General features: G+C 33.2%; 1 protein-coding gene across 2 annotated transcripts in view; it reads right to left on the bottom strand.

The window, feature by feature from the left end:
• Positions 1–13653, bottom strand: part of LOC130446476 (uncharacterized) — a 123187-nt gene extending 109534 nt beyond the window's left edge. The window contains exon 1 of one of the 2 annotated variants that reach the window (XM_056782752.1): positions 13402–13653. In XM_056782752.1, coding sequence (XP_056638730.1) covers positions 13402–13459 — 58 coding nt within the window. In that variant the 5' untranslated portion in view covers positions 13460–13653. The remainder of the gene's footprint in view (positions 1–13401) is intronic. The other variant, XM_056782753.1, reaches the window with a different exon arrangement.
• Positions 13654–14672: the final 1019 nt, after the last annotated feature.

A 14672-nucleotide genomic window follows, 5' to 3' on the forward strand; every position in this document is an offset into this window, starting at 1 on the left:
AACTTGAAAATAACTTTTTCTTATCAATAATGTGACTTGACAAAGAAATGTAATTCAAGGCAACAGGTGGAGTGATAAGAACTCGAGAAAAAACAACGTTACCCAAAAAATTTATCAGTTAATAGAAGATTTTTATCTGTAACTATTTCAGTATAAGAAAAGCGTTGTCAACATCTCAATAAAAATAAAAGAGGGCAACTAGTCCGGTCAATTTAGATATGGTATAGTACAGAGATTTCCGTTGAATTGGAAGTTTGTATAAATACAGAATTTTTCCGATTCTGGGTTTCTTTCGATAGAATATATAATTTTAAAACAGGTGAAAAATTGACATTTCAACCTCCTTTGGGCTTTATCAAAATATATTTCCAAAATTAGGCAACAAAGACATAAAAATAGATTATGAGGTTAGTAGGCTCGATGACATTGAAACGTGGTGAAAAATATATGTAAATGTTTATTGCTAAACACTGATTCAGTTTGTGGTGTGTTTTTTCAAATAAACATTATAAACTATCTTCGTTATCACTCGTTGTGAATTTAATTAAACTTTTTTCTGCATAGGACAACATAATTGATTTACAGATATCTTCTACCTCATCAGGTAGCGCCCAAAAGTACTAAAATTTCCAGTCATAATGATTTCCTTCGTTTCTGAGCAAATTTCCTTCAGCTAATAATAACTGGATCAGATGACAGTAGTAAAATATTAAATAAACTGCATTGCCTTGACGATTTTCAAGTGTGACTTTTCCAATATGCTTTCAAATCCCTATATCCACACTATTGATCTTCTTTGTATAGTTGCCCTATAGGAAGAATTGCAAAAGAAATCACACGTGATCCATGAACCAATATTGTGTACATTGTGTTTGGCACAAATATTGTTATGAATAGGATATTTGCGTTTTTCAGTTTCGTCTTTATACTTATTTGTTGCTAGTGATTTTTTGTCAATTGTGCATCAACAAAGAGCGTAACTGCTTCATCTAGCGTATAAATCATGTATACAGTTTTGACACGATTCTTCCAAGCTTTTCTTATCCTGAAGGCGCAGTTTCAACACATTCAATTTCTGTTCTTATACCCATCTGAGCTGCTTGAGTCAACTCCGATGTGCCCAATTCTTCCTAAACATATTTGGTTTTTCTCCTTTTTTTGCTCCAGAAATCTTGTTTGGGTTCTATTAGCGAAGCACAGCTAACAAATGCTACGTTCAACATATTTTCTTTCTTTTCTTCACCACGCTCTCCAGATATTAAATGATTCTGAACATGTTAGCATCCCTCCTTATTAGTTATACCCTTCAGTTTTTGCGAAATGGTGAACAGATTCTTACGTTGCGAAGGAAAAGCTGTAAAGTGAAAAAACTGCATATAAATATCAATTTCATGAAAATTTCGATATTTTTAAAAGGGGTAAGTATGGGCAACTGATTTCTGTTTGGCAGATTGCTTACAGCCATAAATAGATTATATCCAAAACAGAATTGATAAATTAAACATTTTTTTAGCACCACAAACTTAGACCCTGCACAAACAAACGTCTGATGCATACTGGTGCGTTCTTTCAAGCGACAAAAAATGAGAAAAGCAGAATTTTCAGATATATTTCATTGCACCCCGCTACAAACTCAACAACCTTTCCAAAAAATTGGTGAGTTTTAGGGCATTCTTGAACACTCAACGATTTGGACATTTAACCAGGTGTTTAGTGTATCGAGTCCACCCTGCTCAGTCCGCCAAGTGTTTTTTCATAGTGACCAAATAAATAATAGTCCCATAAGGACAAATCGGCACTATAAGAGTGGGTGTTCTAGTGTTTCCCTACTCTACTCGCGGAAACGCGTGCAAAATTCTCAGCGTGTAAATTTCTGATGAAAATTCAGTCTCGGCACCCACATGGCTGAAACTTTGCGGTCCATTTTTAATAAATTTTCGTGAATTTTACAATATCTTTGACCACAAAACAAATTAGGATGCGTTGAGCAACAAACACTGGTTCATCCTTCTCGCTCATAGCTATAAGTAGACTGAAATGTGAGGTTGCGTGGTCCTTGCTGTTCTCTACGCTTCGTAACATAGTCTAACGTCCAGTGCAGCCACTTTCAAGTCACTGAATTTTTCGCGCGTTTATTCACAAATTCCGTAAGAAATAAAAAAGCTAAGGAAATTTGTATCTAGTCTGGATGAAATGACACATAACATTGAACTTTTATACGGAAATGTAGACAAACAAAACCTGAAAAATTACGGAAATATTGAAAACGTCACTTATCTGTCTTAGAATCAGAAGAGGTCTTAAATTGGGATAATTCAGCAACTAAAAGATATAGGGTTATAAAGTCGTTAGAATATTCGAAATACTACACAAATGAGATCCCGTATTTGATAGAAATTTTATTCAAGGTGAAGGGTCTCAGAAATTTCTTGTTTTATCATAAAGCTAGATCAAACGAAATTTTTGATCTAACAAAATATCTCAACAGTTTTCTAAAAACTACCTTTCGTAAATATAATGATTATAGAAAATGAAAAATTTGCATAATAGGCACACGTATTCACAGAACTTGGAAGGTAGTGTACTAAGCACTTCTTGATTAAATATATATGGTGTTCCGTAACTTGATGCAAAAAATTCGATGGGAAAGAGTTAAAAAACTAGGAAGTGCAATATCTGCCGAGAGGAAAACCCTTGTGTCTATAATAGCAGGCCAATGCTTATATTCTCCGGACATAATGCTCTTTGGCACACCTCCTATAACAATCAAAGCTGCAGTTCCCACTCGCTGGTCAAATGAACAGCTGTTCTTAAAATTCATTGACCATTTTATTATGTTTGTCAAGTGTTCACAAGACGAACGCGTTATAATATTCTTGGAAAATCACTATTCACATTTGTCCATTGGAGTAGTCGAATACTGAAGTCATCATCATCATTTTCAGATAACTTTTCCGCCTCACATATTAAACAGGCTGCAGCCACTTGATTTAACTATATATGGCCCTCATAAGACATTTTACAGCTAAAGCGTGGAGTCTTAGTAACGGAGTAATTAGTACCAGAGGTTCTGGGAATTGCTATTCCTCGAGCTTGCACACTCAGCAATATTTTGAGTGGTTTTCGAGCTTCCGGAATTTATCCAATGGATATCGAAATATTTTCAGATCAAGATATTATGGGTTCCTACGCAACGGATTGCGATTTAGAAAATAACGTACCACAGCCCAACCTTCCTGTTAGTGATATAAAATACCCTGTCTTCAACCAAATAAAGAAGAAACAACTGATGAGGAGAAAGAATGGAATGGAATGGAATTTAATACATGACTCGACAGAAAGTGGAATGACCCATTCAAATTCTTGTAATAATTATATAATTTTTTTTGTGTGAAAACTTCAAGGTACAAGAGTCTCCAAACCCAAAATATAAATAGAATCCGATCTTAGATAATTGATTTGAGTGTAAGATTCATCAATCTACGATATTATCATACAAACAATTCCAGCAGCAAAAATATGAGTTATGTGGTTTCTGAGCGGGAGGTCCCAATGTGGTTGATCATCCACCTGATCAATTAGTAGATATGTTTCTCTAAATACTCGTATATATCAGAGTTCATTCTTGATACTATTAAACATAGTTTTTTCTTTCGGAATATTGTACCAATTTTCAGCTTTATGCGAGTCTACTTTTGGAGGAACTAATTTGACCGTTCTAAGCTTGTGAAACAACAATAAAATTCATTGTAAACTTTTCAAAACTATAGAGGTTCTCATCGTATTATAAAATAATTTTAGCGATTGCTTGTTGTGTGACTTAATTTGTTTGGTAAACCATTTAAATGAGCATGCTTGAAGTTCATTCGAATATTCATGTCCTAATGGCAATTTATCAACATTGTGATTCAAACAAAAAGAACATTTCCGAATTAGAAATTCTACACTACGTTAACTAGCGTTCGCTTTCTATTAATATAAGTTTACGAAATTGTGATTTGGAATGGAATTACATTCGGCAAACAACTTCGTATATTAATTAAAATTTCGAAATTAGTTCATCTACCGATTCTAATTTAACAAATTGAAAATCTAAAATACTCGGAAGAACCCTGTATTAGGTCATCAAGTTTCTTCACACAAGGTTTGTTTCAACCGCTTATACGCTCAATGACTTTAGAAGGGTTAGTGGCATCTAAATTTTCATTATTTCAAGATCAAACTTTACATGATATGAGCGGGTAGGGATTTTATATCAGGAAGGTATGTGGTGAAGTGTATGTTGATATACATCATTTCCCTAAGTTAAGAGAAGATTTATACTAAAACTAACACTAAAAATAATTTTTACCAAGAAAATAATTGAATGAAAATTGAAAAGAAAATACAATGAATTCGGGGACACACCGGAGCGAATGAGAATGAAATAGCTGATAAGCTCGCTAAAGCGAGGGCAGACAAGCCCTTCATGGGACCCGAACCATTCTGTGGTATTAACTACACAACTATGTAAAAAGCATTGCGAAAGGAGGCAGATAGACTCAAAACTAATTATTGGTGGTCAAACAGGCGAAAACTCTTATAGAAAAATATAACTAGAGTAGATCTGCTGATTGTATCAACCTAAGTAAGAACAACCTACAAATACTAACAGGAAATCCATCGGGGCACTGTGGACTCAACAAACACCTGACGCTAGACCTAGCAGATAATACGACGTACAGATTTTATAACACATAGGAAGAAAACTCTATCAACATCCTCTCTAAATGTGAAACACTAAGAAACTTCAGAGCACTACAATTGGGAGCGCTTGAAATAGAAAACGGAGACATTCTAGATTTTTTAAGAGGAGTGGGATCAATGGATCAGCTGTGAACACTGGGTTCTTCAATATCCCTGCAAGAAAGGAGGACACAAGAGAGCCTTTGGGTCGCAGTGTATGCTAAATCCCAAATCTAAACATACATAATATGCTTAATTTGGGAATGTGACCGCAGCTTCAAAATAATAACATCCAAAACAACAAAATTGGTTTCGTGAGGATTTTTTCTTTAATCGTGTGATTGGAGTTCTTCTTGGTATCAAGACACTGCGAGGAAGGAAATTATGAAGCAGAGAGAGGCTTGGAATAATTGCTACTACTAATCTAATCATTAGATTATGCTATTCAAATGGAATTATGTGATCAAGTTTTCATGACAACTAACCAGAAAAAGTCTTTTTCTGCGTAATATAATAAGAATATATGAGAAAGAGAATGTCACTAACTCGATTTTCTGACTTAAATCAAATGCAACAGACCAGGTCAAATTCGATCATACCACTTTTATGGTTGAACAAAAATGGTTGTACTATATTCAAAGAGATTTAGCCACAATCAATGAAGATACAACGGAAAAGATGATTATATTGCCGGAACACTCAATTCATAAAATTATTGTTGAGTGATTACTTGACATTGTTCAAGATTCCAGGAACAGGAGGTGACAACTTCTACATTGTATCAGAAAAACTAATAGACTTCATTTTTTTATTAGAAAATGATGAAAGGTGACTTTCCAAATTATCGCGAATAAATGGTAACACAATGAGCTTTAAAGGTCTGAGTCAACCTAACTGTGGAGAACATTGATCTGGACAAAATGTGGTAACAAGAGGATGAAGCTATGTGCCATACGGCGATTGCCGATGTCGACCTGTTGAAATTAAAATTCTAGCAGCAAAAAATATTATAAAAAAGAAATGGACCTCAAATTTTTCACAAGGATATGTTTATGCTAATAAACCAGTAGCATCTAAAAGACTGATCATATGCTTAAAATAATCATAACCGTTAAAGAAATCTTTCGATCCAAAAAAATCATTATTAAAATTTTAAGGCTCATACGAATATTTTAAAATTTTAACGGGCTCTTGTTTGTCTCGTTAATGACAGCTTTTCTGATCTTTTTTCAAAGTTATTATATTCTGGAGTCAGGGTTTTGGCTAGAACTTTTCCTTCCCTATTTTCAAGCAGAAAACAGCTTTAGTAATTTATTGAACTCGAAGAGAAAAATTGAGATATATCTTTGTATATAAACCTGTGTATTCCTCATTGTCACTATTTTACAATTTCTTCATTTCTTTCTATTGGAGAATTTAATAATTAAAGTTGCTAATCTCTGTGTCTATAATTCATAAAGTCCCAAATACCATTTTCCAAACTTCACTTCCAAGCAATTTATCATCTGAGAACTCATTTGGAAAATCTGAAGAAAATAAATTGCTTCTGAAAATTACTCCTAATAAACTAAGTAATTCTAGTTACCTGGTGTCACAAAACCAGTCTCATATTTTAAGGTTTCTGTCAAATGATTTAAATTGATACTCGTGACACTTTATTTGCCGTGGGGTCAACTTTACCTTATTGCTTGTGAAATTTCAGAAGACTTTTGTCCTTGAGTGCCTATTAACACAATATATTATTGAATTATGATCGATATTTTATCCTTGGTCTTAGTCATTTTTTTTTCTGATGCCAATAGTCGGACATTTTAGAAAGAGTCATAAAATTATTATAATGTGATAGATTTATTAATAAACTCATTTATTTAACCTATTCATAGTTTGGATATTTTATATTTGTAGTCTTCTATATCCACCATCGTATACGTATAAATATAACTTCCAATTTAGTTAGATGGTTGTAAAAGCACCTAACAACGATGAAATTCTGAATTATCGTTATCCGTTATGGGGTGCTGGATGAATAGGTACATTTACCGGAGGAAAAAGTTTTCTCAATTTTTTGCTGCTTTTTTAAGGACTTTTATTACAGCCACTTATGATCCGGCTGCACGTGCTATAACCTACCTAAAGAAAAAAAACATATATCAAGTTACGCCACGACGTGAAAAAAGAGGAAACGCGAGTATTAAATTGGAGTCGTGATAAATTTCACTTGAATTCACTGCTCTATCGGAAAATGAGTGATTTGTACTGAAGATTTGATTTTTGAAATACTTTATCACAACATTTTTTTATTTAATTCAAAGCCAGTTATCTATTAGTTTGATTGGGACCTGAGACGTATACTTCAGTTCCTTCCTAATTTATTTCTACTTGTCCCGACTGCTTTTCCCCTACTTTCAATCCCTGTTTTTCTTAATCCTTCTCATCATTTTCACCTGCTATTTTAAATGTGAACGATTTTTATTGCTTTCGGGCATATATGTCAGAGTCGTCTCAATGGTCCTTCATATATTTTATCTTCAGCTGAATCAATATTCAGTTTTTTTCAATATATTTCATTTCCTATTGCATGTATTGGGGCGCTGAGTATCTTTGAGTTTTACCTAATGTTAGGAACACGTTCTTCATTCAAGAATATGAGACTACTTTTGTATATTGAACAATTCACAGGCAATCTTCACATACTGAATTATATCAATAACTACAAATTATTGTAACTATCAAATTTATTGAACAATTGCATCTCTAGCGCTAAAAATTCCTCGACAGAAACTTGCTATGTTATCAATGATTTTAGGAACAAAACGCGTTCATCGAATACTATAGACCTCGTTCCAAACGAAGTCAACAATTATTCTCTTCTCGTTCCTTCTAAAAGAGTCTCTTCTTTAGATATGTAGATAGATTTGAGCTACTGCAAATACTCAATATTCAAAATTAAACTTTATGGCATTGGTGGGTGATCGTCTAAGTTATTTCCAAATTCTTCGGAAGTGATTATTAACATTTTTGGTTCTCCAATCAACGAATCCTTTGAAAACGGGGTTTTCTCCAGCTGTCTATGGTCTACACTTTGGTGAAATAATTATCATCTGCTTGTTTCGCTGTGCCTCAAGAGCTCGATTCTTGTGCTGTTTTAAAAACTTATTTCTCGTTGTTCGAATCGAATCTTCGCTATGATTTGCCTTTATGGGAGTTTTGTAACTTGCACCTCTTCGAATCTATCTTCAAATTCCCAGAAAGAGCTATTCGTAACATATATGATCTGGAGCGCATTTCGAATTATATTTAAAAAAGAACAAAATTTCATTCCTCTTCACCTTTTTTATTTCAGAATCCAATTGTTTAATTCATAAACACTTTCACAACTCAACTGAGAGATCCATGTATAGTTACCTTACTACCTAACCTAACCTTACTAGAAGAAAGAATTTGGACCTTCATCTAATAATACCCACCTCTGATCTGATTTCATCATCTTCAAAGCCAAGAATTTGATCAACTACCTTCAGAATTAAAAGTGACAAATACATACCTTATTATTCTATAATCTATTGGCAAAATTCAATATTTAGTATCATTATTGTATTATAGCAATTATTAAGCCAAATTATTATTTTATATTATCTTTTATAAAATTGTGTAGCTTTGTCCATGAAATTGTAAAATTTTCTATACAATGAAGTTTATATAAATCTCACTGTTCACCGATCAGCTCCTACCAAACATTCCGCCAAATTCAATTATACGTCTACTTATATAGGTATCAATATTGTTTACCTGAAAGGACAAGGATCAATCAGACTGCTCCAGTGTGTAGATCATTTTATTGAATTCAAGTGACATACAAAAGTAGTATGTTTCATGTTTTTTTTTAAGTTTCCCTAATCGAGTATACATGTATAAATAACCAATGGATACAATATAGCGTATAAAACTAGTTAAAAAGGTATGACGATAGGAATCGTCAGCTGAAATACCAGACTTTGCGGCCTTTCCACAACGCTCTCTCATGTAGGTAGTTCGACTCGCTTCTATACACTCTTTATCTTAAATTGAATCCGTAATCATTATTTTCTTTCTCTCTCGTAAATATTAACAACTTTGTAAAACAAATTCTTAGACCATCTAACTGTCTTCTTTGTAATACTGGTTGCTAATTCCACTTGTTTCAACTCAAAACAAACTCAATTTAGCCCATAGAGTGAGCTGTATGTATGGGTTCACATATTCAATTATCATTCATACCATTTGAATTAATTTGACTTGATCAACTCACATGAACAGAACGGCCTTGAAGGTCTTCAGATTTCACTCTTATAGATTTTTTCTATTCATCTATGGTATTTAGCAGCAGTTGATTTAAAAAAAACAGAGGAAATATGGGCAAAATTGAAGAATGGAAAAATTAGTGAACAATTGTTAAATACAGTTATGAATATAAGTAAGAAAACAGAGAATGTAGCCCGAGCTAGCGGAAAGACGACAAGTAGTTTTGTAGCTTACAGAGAAGAGAATAAGGAGGCGTTCAAAGCTCTTTCAGTCATATTGAAAATAGCTGAAGAAGTGAACAAAGAAAGATGCAACAAATGAAGACCCACTAATATTTGCTAAAGCAGAAGAAAAGCTGCAACACAGAGTACAGTAGACTGTGCAAATACAAGAACTGGAAAAGAATAGCGTTAACAGGCCAAAGTATCCAGGGATAACCTTAGACCATATAGAAAAATGAACGAAAAGGTAGTCTATAGGATAAAAGAGACATTATTCACTCAAGTAGCACTATACAGAGTATTCTTTAACGAAAGAGCGATAAGAAAACGTACAGAAACAAGAATTTACGAATCAGTACTACTACTAATGTTGATCTATGGTAGCGGATTCTGGGTGCTAACCAACCAATTGAAACAAATAATAACAGCATATGAAACGAAGGTACTGAGAAAAATAATGGAGGTGAAGAAACTCGATACAATAAGGAACGACATAATTAGACGCGAATTAAAAGTGAGTGCATTGCAAAAAATTCGAGAGCAGTTGAGATGGCTTGGACATATAGTGAGAATATAGGGGGACTGAGCAGTTAAGGTGACATGGGAAACCGAAACAAAAAAGAAGACACGAGGCAGACCTAGAAGGAAATGGAATGCAGAAAATGCTGAAACCTGAAAAAACAGGACTGAACTGTAGACGAGCTGAACAGCAAGGAAAAGATAAAATTAAGTGGAGCAGAAATATCACCTATCACCTATGGTAGAAGAGGTTGCGGATAAGTGAGTAAGATTTTTTCTATACGGTTTTTCCAAATTTGAGGTTCATATGAATCAAATATGAGTCTACGGAAATTGCAAGACAAAATTAGAGATGAGGTTAAAATAATAGTTCAAAAGTTATTTGTAATATATAAGAATAATATACTTTTATTATGTATTTTTCATTTCGATACTAGAATTATTTGTCTCTGATTATTATTATTTGTCCATCATTTGGCTGCAATTTATACAATGTGACAAATAATTTTTTTCAAATTTGATTCACAAATTCCAATTGTGGGACCAATATTGTCTTCAAGGCAATTTCCAATCACATCGATTTTTATTACTTTTTTTTAAGGTTGATACTGATTATATATAATTAGTTTATCAATAATAATGATTATTAATCTATAATGAAGCTTCATTCCATTCTCTTATTTTCAAATAGTTTCCATAGAACAATTTTTAGTGTTCAAATGAAATACCAATTACTGCGGCATTTAATATCAGAAAACCAACTGAATTTATTGATTTACTAAACCAATTTCAACAGAGAATATTGCCGTTCAAAGCGAATACAATATAACTAACTATCAATATACAGAGTTGTGCCAAAGTCCGGTATAAAATTATCACTGTTCAACACGTTAATGGATTTATTTGTTGTGTCATCTGAAAACTGGACAGATCCTCATTGCCGATGAGCTGGAGTAAGCTTCCGACCAATCTTTTTGTGTTTTAGGGGTCAGGTTATTTTCCTGCAGTCTTCGTCTTACTCTCCACTGACTAAAGGCACTTCTCAAACCTCACGGAGCTGTTTTTTAATATTCTTGACACAATAAAGCGGTCATCACGAGCGGTTGTAAATCGCCTTCTGCCTATTCCATGTCGCCTATGAGATGATCCAATCTCCTCATAACTCTGGCACAGGAAACTAGAAGAAGATATTAGGAAAAAAGATGAGGAAAACAAGATATTGAAAGCGGTCATTGAATCTCAAACGTTAAAATTTAGAACATGCTAGTACAATTCAACGTATGGAAGCCACCACGACGAAAGTTTTCAGGAAAATCAGGAAAAGCAGGAAAAAATGCAGAGGAAACAACGAAGAAAGTAGTCTGTCCCGTCATTGAGGACAAAAGATGGGAAAGAAAGAGCGAAAGCCCGACAATTGAGATGTTAGATAAAAATGATAGTCGAATGGATAACTGTCCAACAGATGAGAAATTCACGCAAATGAGAAACAGGAGGAAAAGAAAGAAAGCGGAAAAAAAAGCCGCAGAAGAAAAAAACAACAAGGGAAAGAAAAAATTAGAAAACAACTTAAACAAAGAAGATTCGACGGCCAGTGTAAAATGGGCAAATACACTGAAAAGATCACCACGCAGACAGTGGAGGATTTCAATAAAATGAGGATACTCCTGCGCAAGCACAAGGAAATAGAGTAGTATACGTGTGGACACAGAAAGGAAAAGGAAATAAGCTAGTCATAAAAATATTGAAAATAAACACCCCGCATCGGACATAGAAATGCTGATAAATTTATACTCACATCAAAGCATATCTCATTCAGTATATTCCTTTTTTTTGCTCTGATGGTAAGTTTTAAAAAATGATGTTACTTGTGTTAGTTTTATGAATCACTCTACGCACACTATATCAAAGACACTCTGAGGGATAGAGGTGTGGTTCTAAATGGCTATTTTCCTTTTGTTAACTTGGATTTCGTGGCAGTATTTGATAAAGTTAGCTACACCACGCGACGTATTTCCCCATATATAAGTAGATTTTAAATTCTTAAGAAGCTATCTCCGACCGCAGTGAAATATTAATATTAATAATTTTCTTTGTAGTTACAAGCTTATTTGTTTCAAATAATGAAATAATTACCATAGTCTACCACTACACGACTGCCATTTCTAGAAATGGCATGCTTCCTTTATCAACGCTTCCCCAATTTTCTCCTGAATACAGGGTGTTCCAGGACTTGATTCCAAAAATTCGGGAGTGAGTAGATGACGTTGAAATAATGTAGAGACGTGGAAAAAATTTCTTATACGACCCTTCGTTTTAGTGTTATAAGCCTTTAAAGTTGCGAAATCAGAACTTATTTTTTAGTATATTTTCTAAATTATTCACGTATTTAATGGTAAAAATAATTCTATACTACTATCTGAAGGTCAGGAGCAGGTCAAGCCCAATGGTTAACAATACCTAACTTTTACATGGAAAACCTGTACGATCCAAAGATGGATTCTTTGACTAAAAGGTACTTTTTGTTTGATGAAATAAAATTTATGGATGGAGGTATGTAGATTTTTAGATCGTTGTACATGTCCAAGTAACCGTTCGCCACAAAGAGATATTCTAAAGAGAATTATCATAAATTGTTATTATTTATTGAAAATACCTACAGGGAATATGAGAACACAATCAAATATCTCTAATTGAACTGAATAATGTCGAATATCGAGTGATTTGAATAAGGAAAAATTGAAATATAGAAACATTTAGTTGGTTAGAATCACCATCGATTGTATGTTAATGTCTTTGTCCAAATAGGGCAAAGATCATTCCATCTGCAGGCAAGTTCATGCCGTCTGTTTTTTGGAATGCTCATGGGATAATTTTCTTGAAAAATGCAATGGCCAAAATGGATGAATTAAAGTTTAAGTTGTTATCTGATACACCTTATTCACCATATTTAGCCCCCTCGAATTATTTTCTGTTCTAATCGAACTTATTGAATAACGCTCAGAAAATTATATGGAGGTAAAAGGAGATTGAAATTATTTATTTACTATTTTATTGTATTGGTTTGATTTCAAAATAATTACATCCTTCAATGAAATCAATTAAAGGATTCATTAACATCAATCGTACGATTTTTGGAAATCAGAATCAGATTTATCGTACTCGTCTCTCCAGTTTTTGGAGTTGTTCTGTTTGTTTGTGAGTAAATACACCAGGTCGCAATACAATTTATTCTCCAGTTTTGACGTACTTGCAAACTTCAATTCTTTTCCAAATAGATCTAATTTTTTCTCATTATCGTATTTTGATAGTATTAATTCAAATGTACACTATAATTTTCACTCGAAAATGAATATTTGCAACACAAATATAATATTTTCAAGGGTTACTATCAAGCCTTTCATATCTGAAATTTAATATATCATATAACGAAAGAGAAAATTATGAGAAATTAATTTTATGTTACTATTTCCATTGATTACAGACATCGGAGTTATATTTACAAATAATATTGTGTTTTCTACCAATTTCATGCCACTAACATTGAGACATATTTATAATCAAAAATTCAAAATTTAATTATCCTTAGAAACATTTATGCGTATTCTTCAACAACTGTAAATAGTTAAATAAATTGATAATAACTATAAAAACTTACCATTTATGAAAATAATAAATAAAAAACTGTTAACGAACTTAGCAAACATGCCCTTCATAAATATTTTGTCATCGTAAACTCAGTGCTCGAGGAGTTAACCTCAAATTCAAATGGCGCGCAACCGGCACCGATGTGTAAACCAACGGAGCGTCGCGATGTAGCGGTTGCGTCGGTTGGAGGCGTCTATCGAGGGCGTCGTGTCACGGCGACTTCGTCAACAACGGTAAAGACGAAGCGCTGGACCGCGAGTCTTACGCTGCATGGGGTTGAGGGTTCAATTCTAACAAGTGACAGAATGCTGAAGCGCAAGCGTTAACAACAGACTAGGTCTAGGATGTTGCGTGGATTACCAAATACTGCATGATCCTACATAGAAGTTATTAGATCATAAATTTTCAGAACTTTAAAATGTAGAAACAAGAAAATAAATAAGAAGCGTTGAAAGACATGATCAATGTTAATAAAATTTTTCTGAAGTTAAATCGGAAAAAATTCGAAATGATTGATATTGGACAACGAAAATGGAATTTAAATATGAGAATTTCCAAAGTAAATATTAAGATAATAATACTAACAAGGGTCACTTTATAAGTATGAATTGTTTTCTGAGGAATAGGGAAAATGTAGATATACACGTTAATTGTATTACTATAATATGAATAGTTCATATTCGAATAAACAATTATTCAAAAATCATAGATATTTATCTAATTCGATTACATGAATGAATGAATACATTAATTGAATTGTATTTATTATAATGTATATCCTAACTTAGAATACTGAAAATTAAATGGAGTGCTAAGACAGAATAATGAAACAAATCAATTTATCAAGAATTTGATGGAAAATTGTATTAAAATAACAGGTGATAATTTTTGTGACTTCAATTTTCTCATATAAAAGCTGCACATCTTCTTGGCTGTCAATCAAATTGTCCAATTTTGGAAGAAGATTTTTAGGCCACTGTATGATTTTAGATCGCGGATTGTGGTGGTCAATGTTTTCTTTAACTTACCGAAGCATATTATATAAAATTCAGATTCAATCTTGCTGGAAGAGGTAGTTCTTAATTTTTCTCCACATTGTAGCTTGATGTGGTCTGGCATAATAATCAATAAAAATTAACAGAAGACCCATATCGGCATTAAATTGTGGCGTGTGTTGGCCACTACTTGATCTACTTAAGTTCGCATATGGGAAATTTTTTTATTGTTAATATTACGAAAAAAAGTTTTTTTCGTAAAACATTCTGCATCGTATAAAAACAA

The sequence above is a fragment of the Diorhabda sublineata genome, chromosome 7 (genome assembly GCF_026230105.1).
Source record: "Diorhabda sublineata isolate icDioSubl1.1 chromosome 7, icDioSubl1.1, whole genome shotgun sequence".
NCBI lineage: Eukaryota > Metazoa > Arthropoda > Insecta > Coleoptera > Chrysomelidae > Diorhabda > Diorhabda sublineata.